The sequence below is a fragment of the Triticum urartu genome, chromosome 1, assembly GCF_003073215.2.
Source record: "Triticum urartu cultivar G1812 chromosome 1, Tu2.1, whole genome shotgun sequence".
NCBI lineage: Eukaryota > Viridiplantae > Streptophyta > Magnoliopsida > Poales > Poaceae > Triticum > Triticum urartu.
Window position 1 is genome coordinate 153536747 of NC_053022.1, and position 25006 is coordinate 153561752.

Genomic DNA, 25006 nt, shown 5'->3' on the forward strand with positions numbered 1-25006 from the left:
TCGGTTGTTGTAATCCAAAAACAGATGGTACTAATTAGAAGTAACAGATCACAAATAAGAACTGATTCGAAATATGAAACGATACCATTGGAATGTCGGGAAGTCGAGCCATGTATTTGATTCGATACCATTGAAATATGAAATAATACCATTGGCTGCATGGTCCAGCCGGTATTGCCGCTGCCCCGGCACCGTAGGATATCCTTTAGAACAGTAGGATGCCAGCCACAATTCACCACCAGAACAATCAAAGTGCGAACATCAGTTCTAGTTCGAGTTATGAACAGTCTAAACTGCGATGCGTACGAACATTGTAAGTTAGGCACTTGATCATATGCCACGTTCTGCATTCTACTTGCCGAATTAACCCTTTGTAGTCTGCCACAAAAGGTGAAAGACTTTGGTTACGCTATGGCATTTCTCAAGCCGAAGAACAGAACAACTTAACCTGCACAAGCCGCCATGGCAGAGAGATGGGGAATGAGTGGAGTTCGGGGGTTAGATTAGTTTGAGTGAGAGAGGCAGGGTGCTTAGGGCACGACGTGATGAAAAAGATAAAACTGGGATCGAGTAAAAGAAAAAGAAACAGGAAATGGGTGGGGAGGAGTATTGGTTTAAAAAAAATCGGTGGGAGCAGGATGTTGTGTGATGGGGGTGGGATGAGGGGACGAAACGACGTACAGGTTGAGCTTTAATAATAGATATAAACCCACTATGGACCATCTTGTCATAGATCACAAGTTAGGTCACAAGTTAATACCACTGTCCAACTCTTTTTGGGTTGTAATTTCATCATTCAGCTGTGGAGATTGAAGGGCCTTCATGGTGAATACCATGGTTATTGATACACCTAGCTGACTACATTTTTAAATAAACGAAGGAATGACATGTAGTGAAGAAACTATTGCACGCGTACCATACAGAAAGGCTTATGTAAATGTGAAGTTTTGTGCACTTCACACTCGAAAGCTGTTCTTCACATTCTAAAACCGTTTCTTGATTACTACACTAAATCGGCTTGTATCCACAAAAATAAACTTAGGTCCTTCCATAGATTGATATTATATTCAAATCAAGTCGGGTTAGGGAAGCCAGGAACATGGTCTTTTTTTTGAATGCATGAGAGCGTGCGTTTCATTTCATTGTAAAGAGAGAGTTGTAGTTACATTCCTCCTAGGAGGCGGATACAGTTTTCGAATTAATGGACATCCCATGTCTGGGGGGTAATGGCTCTGAGCCCTAGCGCGCCCGCGCTTGCCCAAAGGGAGGCCTCTTCCTTGATCTTCGTTAGCAGGGCGTTCACTGATGGGCGCGCTCTGTTGAAGACGCAGTCGTTGCGGTGCTTCCATATCATCCAGGGGACGAGGAGGGTCATGATACCTAGGCCCTTGCGCATGGGCGTTGGGGCGGATTGTTGTGCCGATTGGGGCACACGGGATCCGCAGCCAGCATAGTGCCTCGTGCCAGGCCTGTCGGGCGATGATGAGATGGTGCATGGTTTCAGGTGCCTGGTCGCAGAGGGGGTATCGTGCAGGGTGTTGCAGCCCGCGGCGAGCAAGGCGCTCCACGACAGCGGTTCCTGCGGCAGGGGGTCCGAAATCCGTTGGCGTCGATTTCCATGCCGCCGTTGGCGTGGACTTCGCTGCGGGAGACGAGGTGAGTGGCCGCAGGGGCGCGCGTCGCCGGGGCCGGGCTCATAATTCACACAGTGGGGAGATAGCTGTAGGGGGGTTCCTGGAAGCTTCCAGCGACAGACAAAATGGGTCAGGCATTGTTCTCGTGATACCAGCTATGGTCCAAATAACTCACGCCGCGATACTGTCGTAATCGGCACATGATATTATTCATCAGGCCGTAGAAGGGATAGGGATAAGACTTTGCGCGGGTCGATACCTCCAGCTAGCGCTCCCGAGCCTGGTCAGAACCGGGGGAGGTCGAGGTCGTCGGAGCTGCCGCGAGGGGACGCCATGGGTGGTGTGGGGGAGGGGCTGAGGAGGAGGGCTACCGGCGGGGATTCGCCGTTGGCGGGGCTGGTGGGGGCTGGGCTAGGGGAAGCGCGTGAGTATATCAAACTGAACATGGGTTTGGGTTTAGGTCATTGTACGGTGTGTTACGTGCTTCATAGGCGAAGCATATTTGGGTAGACAAGACATGTGGGAGGTGTTAAGGAGTATAGTATTGGTCTAGGAGTCCATATTAGTCTATTTCCTTCCTTGTACGCCAAGTCTTGTCTACCCAAATATGCTTCCCCTATTGAAAAACACCGTTATATTATGTGATGGAGGGAGTAGATTAATTGACTACAATTGTTTGTCTCTCCGTTTTTTTCAATAGGATTAACAAGATTAATCTTTCCTTAATAACTGAATGTTATCTAAGAAAACTAACTACCAGGTTATAATGGGGAAGATAGTTAACTAATAAATAATAATTTCTATTCGATTTGTTTATTCATCTGCTTTTATATATGCCTGTATTGTTTAAGAAAACCAAATATCAAGTTTTATGATACAAAGGAAGCTTGGTTGACAAACTATGAGGGCGCATGGTTAAAACTTCACGAGTTGGGACTGAGATTGAGCGTGATCGAACTTAACTGTGTATCATATAGGATCATGGATGAACAAATACGAGTATACCACTATCGGTTCCAAAGCTCAGTTGAACCAAGCCCATGTATTTAATAGTGATACCACCTAATAGGCGCAAGGGTGTTCTAATCTTTCGATGAGATGGTAGCTATTGATTTTGGTGGAGCCGACTTTGACGATCCAACTACAACGTGCGACGACGTTGCTCCTTAGCAATCGCTAAACCAACTTCAAGAGGTTATTGACCACATCGGAGCACGATCAGCCTGGCTTTAATCCTTGCAAGCAATCAAAGAACAAGCAAGAACTAAGATGTGCAATATGGACATTGCAAATAAAGATGAAATTTTATTGATGAAAGTTGGCGTTCCGTAAGCGGTTTTGGTCTGGTCGTTGGACATGAGAGAAGTACGCAACGCTGTAACTATGGCTAACTTTTAACTAAACAAAACCCCAGTCTAAACGATGCCTTAAGGGCTGTATTTATAGGGGGACAGAGGGGGAATTTCATCCTCCCTTGGGAAGGTGGGACTAAACTCCATCCTAAGTCGTTTCCCCTACCCATACAGACTCTAAAAACAGCCTACATTATGGTATTTTAAATTACATGCTTCCATGGTGACATATGATGACTTGGACGAAGTGACATCTTGTTTATTTCGTCCAAGTCCTTATATATCATCATGGAAGCTTCAAAGTCTTGTAACCACCACTAGAAGCTCCATTCTTGTTCCCTGCTCACGCCTTCATCTCCATGCTTGATCATACTCCAATGTTCATCCTTCTTGTCCATGCTAGGCCCTTCATTCTTAAGCAAAACAAAAGTATCTAATTTAGGCAGCATCATATTCTCATGAACATTAGAAGTAGTTCCAAGAAACAAAAGTACCTAATAATTTAATTATCATGCGCGGGCACTAGTAATTGGTCTACCTTGTGTAGCAGTAGGGGCTATGTGTGTAACAGTGGTAGGGATGTCCTCATCAAATAGACTAGTTAATGTACATAGAGATAGACCTATTAACGAGTTCAATTAAGTGGAGCTCTAGTCTATCTTTTTGAGCTTTGGTAGAGCTGAGATCAAGTTCATACTCATACTGTGATGCTCAAACCCTAATGAATGGCACATGTACACTGTTCAGATGTATCTGATTTGCATATGTGTGGGTGAAAGATACACAATATACCAGTATCACACTAATGCCAGGAGGCAAATTGTTACAAGATTTTGGCACAGTGCTAGGATCGAAGATCTAAAACGATGCTTACAACACAAACAAAGGAGCGCCTAGCTACTTACGTCAGTTTGCACAACACAAAAGCCACTTTTTGTAACCTATTATTTGAAGTTAGTACGTGGGCGCGAACAATGTGCAGAAGAGCAGACAAGCAATCGTCCTTCTGTTATTTTTACTTCAATTATGAGCAAATTGTTATTTGTAGCCGTTTTCCCAGTTATGTTGTCAAGAACTTGCCAGTTGCCAAAGGATTCAGAATTGATTTTCTACAAAGTTTGTGATAAACCCTTGAGTTATGCTTTTATATCTTGCAGGACTTCAGATCAGACTCTTCTAGAGGACATCATGTATCAAGTCAACGAGTAAGATTTCAGAGGAGAGTCAGGGCATGTCGGTATGACATAGATCAATTTACACCTAATTTCTTGTCAATCTTTGACTCATTGGTGCCCTCAGAAGAGGAAATTGCGAAGCAGAATCAGTTGGTAATAACTCTGAGCAGACTAATAAACAAGGAATGGCCAAATTCAAAACTTTACCTCTATGGATCGTGTGCTAATTCGTTTGGTTTCTCAAATAGTGATATTGATCTTTGCCTCTCTATTGATGACAAGGAAATGAGCAAGGTTGATATTATACTGAAACTGGCGGACATCCTTCAAGCTGGCAATCTCCAGAATATTCAGGCGAGATAAGCATATCCTCATGTTGTATTATGATGGATCAGAGATATTTTGAGTTGATGAAAATATGGATAATGTTCTGATCAACTTGCAGTATCATTAAGCATGTAATTTGATTCCATTATGAACTATGCATACAACAATCTCACGGATGGTCTCTGTATGTTAGCTATTGGTCATATATTTGTATTCATTATATCCAGTCAATTTTCATTTTCGAGGACCTCTTCAGTATGGGTATATAATTTGATTTTTTGCCAAACTTCTGATTTACTTCAATCAAATTTTGCAGGCATTAACTCGAGCAAGGGTCCCAATAGTGAAGCTTATGGATCCGGATACAGGCCTTTCCTGTGATATATGTGTCAACAATCTTTTAGCAGTTGTTAACACAAAACTTCTGAGAGACTATGCACAAATAGATCAAAGGTTACGGCAATTAGCTTTCATTGTGAAGCATTGGGCTAAATCTCGTCGTGTAAATGAAACATACCAAGGAACACTATCTAGTTATTCGTAAGTTGTCCATTTCTGATGATTTAAAAAATTATTATCATTGTCTTCACATGATCATGATCTGAATTCTTTTCTTCATATTCAGCTATGTAATAATGTGTATCCACCTCCTACAGCTGCGCAGAATACTCCCGTGTCTACAGGTATATGGAGTCTAATTCAACTATTGTATACTTGCGTTTGGTTACATACTAATATGTGTACCTACATCTGCAAAAAGTACTTTGCACTTCCAGGGCCCCATTGTGTTTATTGTTATTGCACAACTAGATTTGTGACACTTTCCAGTAGTCGAAATAACTTTAGAAAGAACTGTTTTTTTCGAGAGAACACAAAAGACCTTTGCGTTTCATTTCATTGAAAAAGGAAAGGGTTTGAGTTACAATCCTCCTATAGGAGGCAAATATAGAATGCGAAGGTGCGAAATCAAGTGAACATCCCAGGTCTGGGGGGTGAGAGCTCTAAGCCCTAGCGCTCCGTCTCTGGCCCAGAGGGCCCCCTTGTCCTTGATCTTAGTCATCAGTGCAGCTACTGAGGGGTGGACTCTGTCGAAGACACAGTCGCTACGATGCTTCCAAAGCATCCATGGTATGAGCAGGGTCGAGGAGGTGAAGCTTTTGTGCATCGGCTTGGGCATGAGTTGCCACGCTGAGAGCTACCAGGAGTTGATCGACGACACGCTGTCAGGCGGGTTGCAGGGTATCCTCAACCAGCTTAGTGCCTCGTACCATACTTGCCGAGAGAAGGGGCAGGCGAGGAGGAGATGTTGGATGGTCTCCGACGCCTGGTCGCCAAGTGGGCAGCGCGCGGGGTGCTGCAGGCCGTGGCGGGCGAGGCGGTCAGTGGTCCAACATAGATCAAGATGGGTGAGCCAGTGGAAGAACCGGACACGCGGCGGTACCCAACACTTCCATGTAAGCTTCCAGGCGTCGCAGGTGGTCGAGCCGTGGAGCATGGCGAGGTAGGTAGACTTCACGGTGTAGGTGCCCTTCGAGCTCCACTTCCAGAGGAGGCAATCCGGCTCGACGGAGAGTGTCATATGCTCGATCATGTGCCATAGCTGCAGGTTGCCGATTTCCTGGATGCCAATGGTGCCCTTGATGTCGTGCGCCCAGGCCCAGTGGTTAGACTGAAGGCCGTCCGCAGCTTGCCGCGACGTTTGGGGATGTAGGAGTATAGCAGTGGCGCGATCTCACAGACCGGACGACCTTGAATCCGGCTGTCCTCTTAGAACATGGCCTGCTGGCCGTTGCCGATCTGCATGGTGGTGGAAGCAAAGAAGAAGGCGCGCTCGTCGGCGGAAAACTGCAGGTTAAGACCACTCCAATCTTTGGTGCTGTCGGTGCGGCTTAGCCACAGCCAACGCGTGCGGAGCACGAGGCCGGTGCGCTCGAGGTCGTGGACGCCGAGTCCTCCAAGCGAGATCGATTGTGAGACGCGCCGCCAATTAATGTGGCAGTCGCCACCATTGGCTTCTGCGCGTCTAGCCTAGAGAATTCCTCTTTGGATTTTTTCAAGTGCCTTGATGATCCTCTTCGTAGGCACTAGCACGAGAGGGATTGTGCTGAGCACGACCTTTACGAACGCGAGATGGTTGGCCTTGTTCATGAGCCGTGCCTTCCACCCAGGGAGCATGCTAGCGGTTTTGTTGACCACGGGCTGAAGCTGAGCTGCGTAGGGGCGCCTGATCGTCAACGTGATGCCAAGGTAGGTGATAGGCAAGTCCACAATGGGGCAGCCTGTTACGTGAATAAACGAGACACGAGAGCACATAAATTTTTACGTGGAAACCCTTGCGGGAGAAAACCACGGACGCACGAAGGTGCAATTACTATGAGGAGGAGTATTACAAGCACGAGACGACATGCCTTCTTAGGTGCGACTACATGGGGTATATATGAGGGCAATACATAAGAGTCCTTGGAGGACAAGTAAACGAGTTGTACTCATACGCGTCGACGTCAACGCAAAGGCCCACACCATATGTACTACGTCTAGTTCAATTCGGTAGAATTTGGATCACAATTTAACAATCTCCACCTTAGCCAAATTCCCTCCAGTAGTCGAAAAAGTAAATAACTCCATCCAAATCAGCATAAACACCTTGTGCGTCAAAGTCCATCGGACTAGTGAGAAGTACCAACTAAGCCTGAGCAAAGCTCAAACTTATTGGTAGGAACTGGCTTTGTCATCATATCTGCAAGATTATCATGAGTACTTATCTTGCATACCTTCAAATTGCCTTCAGCAACAACATCTCGAATATAGTGAAATCTGACATCAATGTGCTTTGTCCTCTCATGATACATTGGATTCTTTATAAGATATATAGCACTTTGACTGTCAGAAAATATGGTAGGGCAAGATGAATCTCCACAAAGCTCAGTGTACAAACCTCTCAACCAGATAGCTTCTTTGCATGCCTTAGAAATTGCCATATACTCGGCATCAGTAGTGGAACAAGCCACAATAGACTGCGAAGTTGCTCTCCAACTCACAGCACAACCACCAATGGTGAAAACATAACCTGTGAGTGATCTTCTCTTATCCAAATCACCAGCAAAATCAGAATAAATAAAACCAACAAGTCCATCTCCAGTTTTCCCAAACTGTAAATAAGCATTAGAAGTACCTCGCAGGTATCTAAAAATCCACTGAACTGCTTTTCAATGCTCTTGTCGAGGATTAGCCATGTATATACTGACAACACTCAATGCATATGATAAATCCGGACGAGAACAAACCATGGCCTGCATAAGCGAACCAACTGCACTCGAATAGGGAACTCTAGACATGTACTCAATATCTGCATCTGACTTAGGACATAAGCTGATGATAATTTGAAGTGTGCGGCTAATGGAGTACTTACTGGCTTGGCATTGTGCATATTAAAACGACGAAGAACTTTATCAATATATCCCTTCTGACTGAGATACACTTTTCCAGACGGTCTATCTCTGGATATTTCCATGCCAAGTATTTTCTTTGCTGCACCCAAATCCTTCATCTCAAATTTATTACTCAATTGCTTCTTTAGTTCATCAATATCTGACATACTCTTTGCAGCAATTAGCATATCATCAACATAAAGGAGCAAATAAATAGCTGAACCACTAACAGTTTTCAAATAAACACAACTATCATAATTAGACCTTTTGAAACCTTGAGAGAGTATAAAGGTGTCAAATCTCTTGTACCACTGTCTAGGAGATTGCTTCAATCCATACAGAGATTTATGTAACTTACAGACGAGCTTTTCTTTTCCAGGAATAACAAAACCTTCAGGTTGTTCCATATATCCTCTTCTAATTCTCCATGTAAAAATGCAGTTTTAACATTCAATTATCCAAGCTCAAAATCATGCATGGCAACAATACTGAGTAAAGTGTGAATAGAGCTATGCTTCACAACAGGAGAAAAGACTTCATTATACTCAATACCTGGAATCTAACTATAACCTTTAGCAACTAACCTTGCTTTATATCTTGTCTCATCATTAGGAGAAAACCTTCTTTCCTCTTGAAAACCCACTTGCAACGAATAGATTTCTTCTCTCTAGGTAATCTTACTAAATCCCAAGTGCCATTCTTTTCAAGTGATTTCATCTCATCATGCATAGCAGTCATCCACTTATTACTATCACCAGAAATAATAACCTCGGAATATGAAGAAGGTTTAGAATTACCTTCAGTTTCTTCTGCAACAGATAAAGCAAAAGAAACAATATTGCACTCTTCAAGTAACCTGTCAGGTTTATTAGTACCCCGCCTAACTCTGTCACGTGCGAGATTCCAATTGAGTGGAACAATAGGCTGATTTGGAGTGGGAGTGACATGCTCATCATCAACGAAGGGATCAACATGTGCATCAACATTTTCTGTACCAGACCTATCACCTGAATCAATAACATGCTCCACCTGAACAGTAGGCTGCTGTTCACTCTCAAGAAGAATAGTAGTAGATGGAACATCATGTAACATAGCAGTTTCATTGAAGATAACATTTCTGCTAATAACAACCTTCTGGGTTTCAGGATTCCACAATTTAAAACCTTTAACACCAGAATTATAACCAAGAAAGATGCACTTAACAGCCCTAGGCTCCAATTTTCCATTATCAACATGAGCATAAGCAGTGCAACCAACTCTCAACTGTGAATAATCAGCAGGTGAACCAGACCATACCTCAATTGGAGTTTTTTTATTAAGAGCAATAAATGGTGAACGGTTAATGAGATAACAAGCAGTGGAAGCGGCCTTAACCCAAAAACGCCTATGCAAACCTGCATTGGACAACATGCAACGGGCTTTGGAAATAATGGTCTTGTTCATACGCTTAGCAACACCATTTTGTTGAGGAGTATATGGAACGGTGTAATGTCTGACAATGCCTTCAGACTTGCAATAATTCTTAAATTGCTTAGAACAGAATTCCATACCATTATCAGTGTGAAGTATTTTTACCTTCTTTTCAGTTTGTCTCTCAATCATAATCTTTCACTCCTTAAAAGCTGAGATTGCTTCATGTTTATGCTTCAAGAAATAAGGCCAAACTTTTCTTGAATAATCATCAATAATAGTCAGCATTTAACTAGCACCACCTAGTGACTTTCTGCGAGATGGTCCCTATAAATCAAAATGAACATAATCAAGAATACCTTTAGTTGTATGAGTCGAAGTGTTGAACTTCACCATCTTGTGTTTGCCGAAGATACAATGCTCACAAAATTTTAATTTACCAAGTTCATATCCATCAAGAAAACCTTTCTTATTTAACTCTGCTAAACCAAGTTCACTCATGTCCCAGACGCATATGCCAAAGGTTAGCAGCATCACAATCAGAACTCTTTGAAACAACTGGAGTAGCGTTACCTGAAACGGTAGAACCTCGAAGGTAATAAAGACCATTGGTTGAACTTAAGTCATCTTTCATCACAACAAGGGAGCCTTTGGTGACCTTCAAAACACTATCTCCACCTGAATATTTGTACCCCTTTGCATCAAGGGCACTCATAGAAATAAGATTTCTCTCATCTTCGGAATATACTGAACATCTGTCAAAGTTCTGATTGTGCCATCAAACATCTTGATTCGAATGGAACATATGCCTTCAATCTTGCATGGTGAATTATCAAAACCCAAAATGGAACCAGAAGTAGTGGAATCAAAAGTATTAAACCAATCCCTATGTGGACACATATGAAAAGCGCATGCAGTGTCAAGTACCCACTCATCATTGGTCTCAGCACATCCAGCAATAACGACAAGAGCATCATCGGAACTATCATCACGAGCAACGTTAGCAGAATTTTCACCTTGTTTGTTACCTTTCCTCTTTTCCTTGTTCTGCAACTTGAAACACACTGAGATGTCATGCCCGTCTCTCTTGCAATATCTACAATATTTCTTGTCTCTGGATTGCGACCGGCCCCTCTAGCCGTTTTTACTTTTGCCTTTGTTTCCATTATGTGAGTTCTTTTCCTTTGTCCTGCCACGAACAGATAATCCCTCAGCTTGGGATGAACTTGAACCATCATGAGGCACCATTAGTTTCATCTTCTCCTTAGAGTTCAAAGCTTCATAAACTTCATGAAGTGTGAGAGTATCACGACTGCATAATATGGTGTCTCTAAAATTGGTATAAGAACTTGGCAGTGAACAAAGTAACATTAAAGCAGTATCTTCCTCTTCATACTTAACCTCCGTTGCAGCTAGATCAGATATGATCTCTTTAAATTCTAAAATATGATTCAAAACATTACCTCCCTCGGGTAACCTGTGCAGGAATAATTTTTGCTTCAGATGCATCTTGCTGGTGAGGTCTTTTGTCATGCAAATCCCTTCTAGCTTTAACCATAGAGCGGCGGCAGTTTTCTTGCTCAAAACTTCTTGCAAAATATTATTATGCAAATGGAGTTGAATTTGTTACAAAGCCTTACGATCTATTCTTTTCTCCGCATCAGTCCTGTCCTGAATCTGATTCTTCCCAATACTATCCACTGCTTCATCATAGTCGGCATGTGCCAACAACGCCCGCATCTTGACTTGCCATAGGGTAAACCTTGTGTCACGATCCAACAACGGAACATCGTACTTCATGGATGCCATGAGTAGATTAAATCTGTGTTCACAAAGTAGTACAAGCCGATAGAAAAATTCTTGACAGATTTAATATGCGGACCAAGAACCAGAAGAAATAGCACCTGCTAGTTCACTGGTGGCCGTAGCAATTGAAGATCCGAACCAATACTAGTAGCCTCAAGGTGAACAGTAATCCAAAATCAATCAGTACTAGTACTTGAGCCGATCCCTTTGTGTGATGACGTGTAGCGCGGAAGTAGTAGATCAATCAGGCACTGGCTTGACCACGTGAAGGTGGAGCAATCAAATCGTCCTTGAGCCTTGGGACTTGTAGCCTGTACGTGGAGCAGCGACGACAACTTGGCGGAAGGCTGTAGCGTTCGGTCGATCTGTACGCGTACGTACGATACTGCTGTCGGTCTTGGGTAGCAATGCTGCTAATAAATCACCCGTGCAGCAGACCTCGTCTCGGACTCGGTGGAACGCATGGACACGACGACGCACACAACAACAACCCTAATCTCTCGTCTCAAATCTCGTATCTGCAACTTGGCTCTGATACCACTTGTTAGATAAAACGAGAATAAACGAGACACGAGAGCACACAAATTTTTACGTGGAAACCCTTGCGGGAGAAAACCACGGATGCACGAAGGCGCAATTACTATGAGGAGTATTACAAGCATGAGACGACATGCCGTCTTAGGTGCGACTACATGGGGTTTATATGAGGGCAATACATAAGAGTCCTTGGAGGACAAGTAAACAAGTTGTACTCATACGCGTCGATGTCAACGCAAAGGCCCACACCGTATGTACTACGTCTAGTCCAATACGGTAGAATTTGGATCACAATTTAACCCAGCCAAGTAAGTTGATGACAAGCGCAGCTTCGTTGGCATCGTAGCGAATAAGGGTGGCCGAGCTCTTTAGGTAGTTCGCCTGGAGGCCCGAGGCACGCCCAAAGAGCTGTAGGATACCCTTCACTGCCAGGATTGCGCTCCGCGAGGGGTGGCAGAATAGGATCACATCGTCCGCATATAGCGAGACGGCGAGGGTCGGTCGCTGGGGGTGAAGCTGCTGCAGGATGCCCAGCTCGGTGGCGCGGCACAAAAGGCGGCCAAGCGTGTCGACCGCGGTATATAAGGTTGAAGTCGCCGCAAAGCATCTACGGCCCGGGCATTCATCGCGGATGTCGTGTAGCTCTTGCAAGAAGGCTACCTTGGCGTCGTCATGCTGCGGTCCATAGACCACGGTGATCCACCACGGCGTGCCGGCGCCGGATGGGGTAGAGACCTTAGCAGACAAGGCGTTGGTGGTGAAAAGAGGATCGGTGATGGTCACCTCTGTACTCGTCCAGGCCAACAGAATACCGCCACGGGTCCCTATCGCAGGTAGGTGCACATAATTGTCAAAATCCGAGCCAAGGGCCTTAAGGACAACCGATGAGTTAAATATGGTGGCAGCAAAAAGTAAAGACTTCGCACATGAACGTAAAGGAGGGGTTTGGAGATAATCAAACGCAATGAAGACACGGTGATTTTTCTCGTGGTTCCGGTAGGTGGTGTTGTCGTACATCCACGTTGGAGACTTGAACTCACGGAGGGTAATGGCTGCGCGGGTCCACGAAGGGCTCCACCCACAAGGGTCCACGAAGAAGCATCCTTGTCTATGCAATCATGGCTTACGCCCACAAAGGACTAGCCTCACTTGGGTAGATCTTCACAAAGTAGGCGATCTCCTTGCTCTTACAAACTCCTTGGTTCAACTCCACAAGCTTGGAGGCTCCCAAGTGACACCTAACCAATATAGGAGACACCACTCTCCAAAAGGTAATAGATGTTTTTGATGATGAACTCCTTGCTCTTATCTTCAAAAGATAGTCTCGTCAACACTCAAACACTCATAGATTTTGGCTATGTGGTAGGAGAGGTATTGTGCTTGCAATCCTCCCTGATACGTGTGGTGCTCAGCTCAAACATAAATGTGTAAAGGGTCGGAGGGTCAAGTAGTATACCATCCATGAGAGAACGAAGTAGACACACATAAAGGATGGAATTCACCTTAGTATATGTGATGCGCTTGTCCCTTGGGTACAGAGCCAAAGCCAAGGTGATAACCCTAGGGTGCTTTGCACCATCTCCTGCCCCCCCCCCCCTCCCCCTCTTGAAAGATCCTAGATCGAAGTCGTCACAAGAGTGGAACTTGTCAACCACCATGTACTCACCATCATCTTGATGTTCTATATGGCCCACTCTCCAAAGTCGCTCCTAAATCCATGAGATGCATCTTGCAAACAACATGAAAGTGTAGCCCATTCATGAAGCTCATATCAAGATGGTACAAAGGGAATGAGTTCACCTTAGGAAGGTTCCCAAAACACTTGTTGGCAAGTACTAAACCCATTAAGCGTCGCGTGAAGGGCGGCCAACCAGTTATGCCACGTGGCGTAAGTTAGTTGGCCGCGGTGAAAAAGCTTTGGGGATATTATTTTTAGATGGAGGTGAGGAATTTTTTAAATGTTTTTTTCTTTTTAGATGTAGGTGATGACCCCATACATTTTTTACAATGGAGGGCTACACAGTGGCGCTCGTTTGTAGGCTGCGTTGATGATTTTTTTTTCTTTTATTTTTTACTTCTTTTTCTAGATGGAGGCGAGGATTTTTTTTTAATGTTTTTCTAGATGAAGGCGAGGACTTCGTCTATCTTTTTAAATGAAAATGTGCACACAACTTTCTCTCAAGCGGCGCCACAGGGTGTATGTCTTCTCGCGGGCAAGATGTCTCATGACGGCACCACATTCTGATTCCTTTGAAATGAGCAAACAGAACATAAACTTGGAAACACAAAGGTGGTAAGCATGAACACGGTGTCCATCATGCATGTGGTGGTTCACCCAACAAGTGTTGTCATCATGCTTATCATAAGGTGTGAGAAAGAAAGGTTTCATGGCATAAGAGTATGTGAAGTGAGCACAACCAACGACATCATGCTTGTTATAGGTGTGAGAAAGAAAGGTTTCAACTTATCTCTATTGCACAGCCCAAGGGGCATATATGCTGCCATGGTTTGAGGGAAAGTCCCATGCTCAACTATCTCGTCACTGTCGCCAAGGATGCAAGCCAAATGGTGTGATTCATAATCATTCGAGCAAAGTTACAAAGGAAATAATAGAAACCTGAAACAGACCAACTATAAGTGAAAAAAGAAGTGAGACCAAAGGTAGCTTGTAGCTTACTAACAACTACTCATCAATGTGTTAGGTTACAATCACACTGAAGTATGACATTTATGGTGCATTGGATACTATTTACTCGACCGATGCGACTCAGTTGACAAAATGGGAAAGCTGGAAGTTAAAGGTGGTAATGACATGTAAGAATGTCGAGGTAGAATCCGTAGCAAATAGGTTACGAAGAAACAGAATGCAATGATTGGGTCTTCTACATCAGGAGGTCTCTGGAGATAGAGCCTCCCAGCTACCAGACATACCGTAGCAAATAGGTTACAAAGAAACACAATGCAATGACTACGTTATCTACATTCAAAGGTCTTCCTCTAACTATCTGGTTATTACTTTCATTACGGGAGATTGGCAAGCACACAAAAATACATCTATATAGTCCTCGCTCTAGTAATGGTAGGGAACCGCCACCACATATATCCGTGATATGTAAAGGGGGAGAGGTAAATTACCTTGTCGAGAACTAATTGTCAGCCTGGTGCAACTGCCATACATGCCACAGCTAAATAAATCAGCATGGATTATCTATCCAGCTCTCATAAGCACTTGGGTACACGAAAATAGGCAGAATAATTAGCATCAATCAACGTGGGCAAAAACAGGCAGAGGAGATTACAATGAAAAATCATATGAGAGGTTTCCTATGATTATGCCATATACAGAACTCACTCTCTGTGGTGTTTGTCCTGAAGCTCGATCGTTGGCAAATCTCCTTCCATAGAAGAGCACTTGGGGTCTGAGCATTGGTAGTGGGATCCAACAGGTGTAGCAGATTTGTGGCATGTGGCACACAAAAAATACTCACCAGCATGGGCCAGAGCCCAGCCAAGTGACAGTCACCGTTCAAAAGAAATGCTTATTCCACATAGAGAGTAGGAAATAGCATAAGAAAGTGAAGAGAAATAGAAAACAAGTCCATTGAAATAAACACTAACAACAACAACAAATTACAAATGCTGCTGCAACTATTTCCTGAGTTGAAACAATGAATAAAATAAATAGGCTTCAGATTAGAAGTAGCGAGTACTTAGAATAGCAAGAGAAATAGGATCATAAGAAATAATCCTGGAATTAAAACCATGTGATGTCTTTATTATAATATCAAGAGAAATAGGTTGATGGGGCTTAGGATTCTAACATATATATATTTATGAAGCGATCGTAAGATTACCTCGGGTGAAGAATAACTTATTCTGCACCCTGGGTGATGAATAGTAACACTATTTCACAAATATAACAAAAACTATGGGTTCATATGCAATTTTTTCATGTAACTTGCTTTGAAATATCTTAGATATATTATATGAACATATTTAAAATAATAAAATTGTATATATAGTACCACATGGTAGTATATGAGATATGTGGGGTAACTACCACCGGGTGGTAGGATGGATTTTCCCTATATATATATATATAAAATTTTCTGTACTCCTGGGAGTATGTACTCCCACGTTCAATATACCTCATAATCAAATGTTTTGTACCTCTTTTTCATTCTCAATATACCGTATTACTTATTCTAAGATAGCTCAATACAAATTTTATGAAAGAATATCATCAAGGCTCATAGTTTACGTAATATACCATTTGTACGTATAAAATAACAATTTATGTGCGTACAAAATAAAATACATGCACCCAAATGGATTTTTTTTACAAAACTCACTTTTAGGTATCTAGTAATAATTAATAAGGTATATTAAAAATAATAATGATGTATAGTGGTATCAACTATGTGGTATATGAAGAGCGGGAGTATATACTCCTAGGAGTACACAAGCATTATCATATATATATATATATATATATTTTAATACGACTATATGTGTCCTGGACATATGGTCTGCACATGAAAGAAAAATCAGGAAAAAGAGAACTCTCTTTGCCTAGTCGTCGACACTCATGACCAACACTATGCGACGATGGGACAAGGCGTGACTGGCTAGTAATTGGTGATCTGGGCGTCGTACATGCTTCCCCACCTCATGGCTGACCTCCTCCCATCTCAGAGCAAATAACACAGTTACCTAGGCAGTGGCAGACTACCTTTTTAACATAGCTAGATCTTGGTCCTTTGAGATATCCATTCTACTGAACATGTGGTTTGAGAAATGGTTTTCTAAATATAAAGGAGGCATATCTTTGTTAGACAAGAAAGGAAACAATCTGAATAATAATAGGTGGTATAACATAGTCTTCATGAACAGAGCCAATAACTACCTTTTGATAATGACCATACCTCATGAAACTCGAAAGCGCTGTCTGGCAATAAAAAGATCACCGCAAGCCATCTGTTACATCCCTAGTCTGGTAATCACCTAGGCTAGTTATTCTTTGTTGTATCATGTTTAAATTTCTTTTAAACTTGAAATGGGGATTGAGTAAACCCTAGCATCAAATTAAATCTAATAGGTTCAAATAAAAATATTTCAATGAACACAAAATGCCCTTCAGAAAAGTTCATGATTTTTGATAAAGGTGAAAACCTCTGCCAAAAATGATGCACATATTTCTAGGTCATTTTTGGATTTTTGAATTAACACAAAAGTATTTGAATTGGAGCCATTTAAATGCTATATATATTATCATACATGGCACTACTCTCTGAACCTGCATGTGAGCCAACATCAAATCGGTAAGACCAATATTTCAGATGGGGGGGTGTGCAATGGAGAAAATTCTGAAACATGAGCATCTGGTCTTGCTACCTACTCTCATTCTGAAAATCAAGACAGTGGAATGTAATCTATTCCCTCCGTCTCAAAATATAAGACATTTTTTGATGCTATCATAGTGCCAAAAAACGTCTAACATTTTGGGACGGAGGGAGTATTTCAGTATGAAGAAACCAAGGCTTAAGGCTCTCAACATAGGTAACAATTGACATGCCACAATAGCCAAAACATTCTGACTGGAACCAATAAGAGAACCCCACCTCAAGTCAAAGATCTTAAATATAGACATCTTTTTTTAGTGATGGCTACCAGCTGCAAAATGAGTGAGGCAAGAAGAATGCACGAGAAAACTCACCACACCAAAAGGGCGACACCACTGGCGTTAATCTGGGCCCGGTGGATGCCGAGGGGTGATCCTGTAGTCGTCTATGGTGTGCTTGTTGGTGCTGCTGATTTGAGGAAGAGATAACGATGCGCAGCACCAGCTGCCGCCGCTCTGTTCCGTTCGCCGCCACCGCCGGCGACGCCACATGGCTCGAGGCCCTATCACGGTCGCAGGGGAGGAGACGAGGACAGACACCGGAGAGGTGAGTGGATGACGGCGACGGCGGCTGGCCTCCGTACCAGGCTCGCAGGGGAGGGCGTGGAGGAAAGGAGGTGGAGCGGCAATGACGACGGTGGCGATGTGGCAGGGAGACGAGGCAGCTGCTACGCGAGGAGGGATGGGAAAGGGGGGAGGGGAGAGGCGCTGCGCTAGGTTTTTACCACCCACCCTGCACATCCCATTCTTCGCGTACCAAGAGCCGAAAAAACCCATCTTATTTTCTGGAGACCACGTATAAGGAGCCCACCCGTCATCAGCCCCTGGATGCTGCACATGCATCGTCGAAGGATTTGAAATTTTAACGGCGTAGGGATCGTCAGGCACTTAAACCGTTCAATAGTGAAAATACCGAACGGTTCAATTCATCCCATCGCGTGAAGGCCTCCAGAATGGCGGGTAGCCCAGCAACCTTTCTAGTTAGATAGGAGGCCTTGATCCCACTAGGGGAGATAAGATGAGCAAAGCTCTCTCAGTTATAGTTAAAAGGCACTAGTTATGAACACCCTGCAGGATTGCCTCAAGCCTGGTTGCTACAGATGAGAGAATCGGGATAGACTATAGGTGTGCGCGCGGGGGGGGGGGGGGGGGGGGGGGGGGGGGGGGGGGGGGGTTCTGCCTAATGTAGCAACGGTGAGTAACAACCTATGTTCTGATGCTTGCGAGGTCAAGGGACCGAAGTGATAAATGAAATCAGTGTTGGGTGTTGGGTGGAGATAACCGAAGACACGGGGATGAATATGTATCCATTTACTTCCTTGGAGCGAAGCTAGTCACTGTTGGAGAGGTGGGAAACCACAAAACCTTCCTACACCACGAGGCCGATGTCCAACCACTCGCGGTAGACCTTGAGACGGCCTCCAAACCTTTACAAACAATGGGGTAATTCACAACCTCACCGGTGCTCCTACCGCCTAGGAATCTCCAACCTCTTAAGAGTAACAAGATCAAAGGGGAATGCTTGGAACTTGCTCAAATCAAGAAATTGGTTGGTCAAGAAAGAGTGGAAAAACAGATCTTGGCTATTTTTAGCTCCTCTCAAATCTCTCAAGGGTTCGAAGAATACGGGAAACGCTCGGAACTTGCTCATCAAGAAACCATTTGGTCAAGAAAAAGAGGAAAAACAGATCTTGACTGTTTGTAGCTCCTGACTCAAATCCCTCACAAACCTCTCAAGGGTTCTAAGAATTAGGGCTGGGAGAGAGTGGGGAGTGTTCTTCTCAGATCTGGAATATTTGGAATGAAGTGGTCAACCCTCTTCCAAAAGGGCAGGTGGCTTATATAGTGGGGATGGAGAAACTAGCTGTTTGTGCAGAAATTCTGCAGTTGGATAATCCAATCTGAAAGTGCCCTGACAGTCTGACTGGCAATACGCAACACACCATCTTTAGCCCACATAGAGATTTCTACGCTTCCCGTCTAAGTCTGTTAGATCTCATCAAGTTCTTCTAACCCGTTAAGTACCGCCCCCCACCCCCTGATATTCTAATTGATCTTTTGTACTTCTCCACATATACAAAAAAGAACAAGGCAGGAAATGAAACTTTTACCCACCTTGGGAGGCTTGAACTTGGGTCTATCATGAACTTTTTTTCTTCTGTGTTCTACATCCCCTTGCAACCTGACATGACATTCCAGCGACTACAAATCTACGTCCTAGCTCTTGTACTACTGTTAGGACGGACGAAAATCCCTAAATACAGTGGGTTGTATGGCTTGGTCCACAGCGAGCAAGTCAGTCGGCTGTCCAGCATGAGTCTTAGCATGCCAGCCAGGTGACGAATTTCACACTCGTTTGGGCCCCAGCGTTTTCAGATTGGGCGCCATGGGTTAGATTACATCAATGGAAGACGTGTACCAAGATCTGGATGAATTCCGGCTATGTTAAGTGGATGCTACCTAGGTTGCTGATGCTCTCTTTACAATATTAATTCCTAATGCAACAGGTTATATGTTCTGCCATTCCATGCTAATGCTATTCTCTTTGTGAAGGGCTAATAACTGATTCATTCAAAAGCTAACTTTGTTTGATCTAAGAAATTGTCTTGCTGGATTATTGTTCTTTTGGCTTAATTGCTTGCTGAAAGTTGATATTTTTCTTGTTGTTTGGCGTTGTTGATATTGTCTCATTTATCCAAATTTCGAAGGTGAACTTAAGCTGCAGTATTTTAAAATATTGATATTATCTCCATATGGTTAATGGTCAAGAAGAAACTCTCCAGTTTAAAAAGGATGGAAAGAAATTTGCATTTCCCTTCCCATCATTACTCCTTTATCTGTCGACCAAAATAGCTCAAGGGTTCTTTCCTGAGCACATGAACTATGATACTGAGCCTTGTTAACTACTACCTCTGTTCCATAATTCTTGTCGTGGTTTTAGTTCAAACTAAAACCACAACAAGAATTATGGAATGGAGTAGTATTTTTTGTTTGCACTATGTTGTAGCACCATTATCCGTTTGTTCTGCAATGGTGACATGTTTTTTTTTCTCAACTACATTATCAATGCTACCAGGAAATGGAGGCAACTTGTTATGTCACTGTGGATGATAATCATTATGCTTATTTTGATCAAGTGGACAAGCTAAGTTACTATGGGGCTCACAACAATGAGACTCTGTCAAGTCTGCTTTGGGCCTTCTTCCATTATTGGGCGTACCAGCATGATTACACACAAGATGTTATATCAATTCGTACGGGAAAGATCATTAGGTAATGTTGCATACTTGCTCAACCACCCTTTCATTCCCACATTTATCGGTGCTGAGCTTTTGTTCCCTCCCTGGTCCCTTTCTGGATCTCATGATGCCGAACTGTGTTCAGCAGCATTTATTTTTGTTCACATTTGGTATGGTATTCCCTTCGTTGCAAAATGTACAGGTAGGACGTATTATTGTTGATTAGGACAAGGCTTTGACCAAAAACATTTAATATGTTGTTATGTGATACAAAATCATCGTAAGTACTTCTGAATGCAAATTTAATGGCTTCAATTCTATGTGAAATAAATTACGTACTACAGTAATTGTTGGTCAAAGCATTGTTTTAACCAATCAAAATGCGCCCTGCATCTTGCAAAAGAGGGATTACCTTCTCTTGTCAAACCAACTAGTGAATCATGAAAGAGTTGAACATGCAATCAATGAAGCGAAGAAGCTTGTGTTTTTCCTTATTCCATAGTGGAACATGAAGTAGTTTGAGAAATTGTTTATCTTCATACATGTGGCACTTTCAGTAAGCACATGAAGGACTGGACAAGACGTGTCGGAAATGACAGGCATCTCATTTGTATTGAGGACCCTTTCGAGACCTCCCATGATCTTGGCCGTGTCGTCGACAAGTTCAGTATCAAGATCCTCCGAGAGGAATTTGAGCGAGCCGCCAATATATTGCAGTATGATCCAAACCCAAGTGTGAAGCTCTTTGAGCCGTATGTGCCCCCTCCTCCATCTGGGACCCTTGACGAGGAAGGGATTCTTAGTACCGCGGGAGCTATAATATGATGATACTACAAACCTGTATCATGGAACCCCTTTGTTTACATGTTTGTTATGGCTTACCTCAGTTGTGCATAGCTGTACAATAGATGCTTAGTTGTAAAGTAACTAGATGTGATGGTAGGAGTATGTACCTGCTATATAAGGGTGTCTAGCTATTATCATCAGATCCAGAGTCTTGATTAATTGTTTCGCGTGTACAAGGCGATGTTTGGACCCGACGACTGAATAGATTAGTAAAATAAGTCTGCTGCTAAGGAGAGGAACCTTAAGCTGTGTATGTACCTTTCAACCACCGTTAGGTCTTTCCATGACATAATAGTATGCCTTTTTCTTTTCTAATTTTAGGACATCAAACCATGATTATTTTTATTTAACGTGCTAACCTGACAATTGTGCAACTTGTGCGTGTGTGAGCTCTAGTAATTGGTTCAGTATGTGTAGTAGCAGGGGCTATGTGTGTAAGGTTGGTCGTAATGGTAGTATCATAGATAGTATTATGCATGCCAACTAAGCAATTTTGATGAGGTGTCATAGTATTAAATGAAAAAGAGATGGTGGAGTATCATATCATGATACCGTATCATAATAAATGTTATGCTACTTTATGTCATGCATGGCAATAAATAGAGTACTACATGATACTAATATATGATACTATGCATTAGGGAGGTAGTATATTAGTATCATATACATGATATTACTATATGATACTCCCCATTACAACTAGCCTAACTGTGATAGGGATGTCCTCATCCTCCCTTTTGAATTGAAGTCGTCCTCGATGAAAACTCATCTCCCTCACCCTAATAAGACTTTAAATCTACCCAATAAAGCTTCAAATCTACAGTGTTAAATGTGGGACTAATCTTAAAATCTGCAGGCAGCTTATGTTTTTATGCATTATCATTTATTTTCTCTAACACCTGAAAACGACGACCATCAGCACGTGGCATAAGCTTAGATTTGCGTAAATCAAGAAACCTATCTTTCAAACCTATCTTTCAGTAAATGTAACCAAGCAAGATCTTTTGTCCTATCTTTCAGTAAATGTAACCAAGCAAGATCTCTTGGTTCAAACACAATATGTTTTCTAGCCTTATCCCAGCAAGTTTGTATGTAGCATTCATGCGCTCAATGTTTTCTTAGTTAGGCATATCTTAATAGTAGAATGTATCGAACGATTATAAGAAAATTCAATATGAGGCAAGCATTCTTCCCATATTTTCAGGTTATTCTTTAAAACTGTCATAAGCATAATAGATAATGTTCTATTGACTATTTTAATTTGTCCATCAGTTTGAGGGTGACAGGTGGTACTAAAAACTAGTTTAGTTCCCAATTTAGCCCATAAGCATATTAAAAATGACTAAGAAATTTAGTACCACGATATGAAACAATAGTATTTGGCATACCAGACAAGTGAATAATTTCATGAAAGAACAAATTAGCAACATTGGCACCATCATCGCTTTTTATGACATGGTATAAAGTGTGCCATTTTAGAAAATATGTCCTCTCCTTTGTTCGAGGTAATCCTAAAATAAGTTTATGGATATGTCCTCCCACGAAACACTAGGTACTGACAAAGGTATATATAAACCATGAGGATAAAGTCGTGACTTAGTGACGGCGTAAAATACCGTCAGATCCCTCCGTAGGGTTCATGACGAGGTTGGAAGTACCTGGATGGAGTCTGCACACATAGGTTACCCAGGTTCGGGCCTCCGAAGAGTAATGCCCTACATCCCACTTCTTGTTATTCATGATGGAGGGATACCTCGTGCAGAGGATTATGATGGTGTATGAGATTGCTACCGAGAGTTTGTTTATCTGAGATTAGATGGCCTAGAGGGTTCCCTAACCTCTCTTTATATGTTCCACGCCGATATAATAATGACCTCTTTGAAGAGAGATTTCTGCACGCCGCTTTGCCCAAGTCAAACATTGTTTGAAGATCAAGAGTTGTGTTCCAATTGATAGCCACAATTTCCTAGCATCTTCGTGCAAACGAGCACTCATATAAGAGATGTTTGTTAGTCTCCAGCTCAGTGGAATTGCATAATAGACATGCATGATCATCTCCTATGTTAAAATGTCTTCTAAGTAGCATGTCTCAGAGTGTTCACACGATCCAGAAGCATGAGCCACGCAAAAAACTTATGTCTCATGATGCATTTTGACTTCCATAATTCTGTGATATACCGTGTCACACTTACATTTCTGAATAGGAATTTGTAGAACTTACGTGGTTTGTATTGCACATCTCCCCAACTCAAGATCCATTCATCTATCTCCATGTGATCCAGCGTCATGATATTGGTTACTGATAGTATATCCTCCATTTCCTCTCTCGCCTCGAGTGATAGTGGCAGCTGGAAAAGGGTGCTGGGTTGGGGTCCGAATGGAATTGAGCCAATGACAGGTCTTCATTTTGTACATAGGAGAAAAGCCGGTTGTGAGATTCCATGAGTACTCTGTCCCCATGCTATGAATCCTTCCAGAATCGGATAGTATCCTGATGCGGAGCATTCTATGGACATCACCATGTCAAGAGTCCGTTTGGCAAGTGACACATGTGACATCTACTTCATGCATACAAAGGTGAATCATCTTCTTTACACGTGTCCACTTGTACCCTTCGAGGATGGTATACTACTTGACCCCTCTCTCGTGTGCATACATAGGTGTGAGTGGAGCTACACATTCATCGAGGAGGAGTCCAAGCACAGGAGAACAACTACACCATCCAAGTTGGAAGCCTGGAAGCGGAGAAGGAACCGTCGAAGAAGAAGGCAGAGGTTCCCAGGCGACCCCATGCGCACGGGCCTCCCCAACCCCGTGCCCACAGGCCTCCCAGCCTGCGCGGTCCTGAAGACCCCGTGCGCACGGGCGTGTACCGTGCCCATGGGACTCTGTGCGCACGGGCTAATGCGTTAGGTCTCTGGAGACCCGTGCGCACGGGCTCCACTTACCCCGTGCACACGAGGCCCTGTGTAGCTGCGGGCTTTGGCCCATGTATGCCCATTATGTTCCTACTTATCCCTTCATGTCTTGGACCTATATATACTCCTCCTCCTCCTCCATTTAGACTAAGATAAGAATATATCTAGACATTAGAGCTTAGCTCATGTACCTCCCCTAGTGGGATTCCTCCTCTTGAGAGAGAGACACTCCATTTGAGTTTAAGGCCTCCTTTGGAGAAGATCCCTAGGGATTACAGACCTCCTTGTGGGAAGAATCTATCTAGATCATCAAGACCTCACCTCCTTTGGATTTAACATGAACTCTACCTTGTATCTTTCCTTTTGTTGTTCTTGTACCTTTGTGGATCTTGTGTGGATGTGAGTCTAGTGGATGTGTGATTTGGGCTTGTTCTTGAGTGTTTCTCTTGTGATTCCCCTTTGTGTTCATCTTGTTCTTTGGTATTTCCTCTCCAATTCGTGAAAGATCTCCATATAGGGTTCCATCCTACAACATCTTGGTATCATGAGCCATGGTTTCTCACGAAATTGGAGCCCTCCTCCTAGTTTTCTAGCCTAATTTTGCTTGTTCTTGCCCAATTTCGAAAATCCCCACAAAAAGAGCCATACCATTTTTTTTGTGATTTGATGTTTCCTGTGAGTTTTTGTTGATTTCAATCCATGGATCTGGTGTATAGCAAGTAGATCCACCTCCAACTGCGTCCCCATACCCCAATTTTTCTCCCCTCCCCTCAAATTTGACCTAGAAATCGCAAAATTTCCGCCACCCTCGTGCCCACGGGCCCCAGACCCCGTGCGCACGGCCCCCCGCGAAGTCCCTGAAGACCCTGTGTCCACGGCCTTGTACCGTGCGCACAAGACCACGTGTCACGTCCCCTAGACCCCGTGTGCACG

General features: G+C 43.2%; 1 protein-coding gene across 2 annotated transcripts in view; it reads left to right on the top strand.

Moving 5' to 3' along the window:
* The window catches only part of LOC125552249, a 30379-nt gene extending 8937 nt beyond the window's left edge, over nucleotides 1–21442 (top strand). The window contains exons 2-7 of one of the 2 annotated variants that reach the window (XM_048715748.1): nucleotides 4144–4314; nucleotides 4444–4515; nucleotides 4805–5028; nucleotides 5114–5171; nucleotides 20147–20343; nucleotides 20867–21442. In XM_048715748.1, the coding sequence (XP_048571705.1) occupies nucleotides 4144–4314; nucleotides 4444–4515; nucleotides 4805–5028; nucleotides 5114–5171; nucleotides 20147–20343; nucleotides 20867–21134 (990 nt within the window). In that variant the 3' untranslated portion in view covers nucleotides 21135–21442. Of the gene's footprint in view, nucleotides 1–4143; nucleotides 4516–4804; nucleotides 5029–5113; nucleotides 5172–20146; nucleotides 20344–20866 lie in introns of both variants that reach the window. The other variant, XM_048715745.1, reaches the window with a different exon arrangement.
* The last annotated feature ends 3564 nt before the right edge of the window (nucleotides 21443–25006 follow it).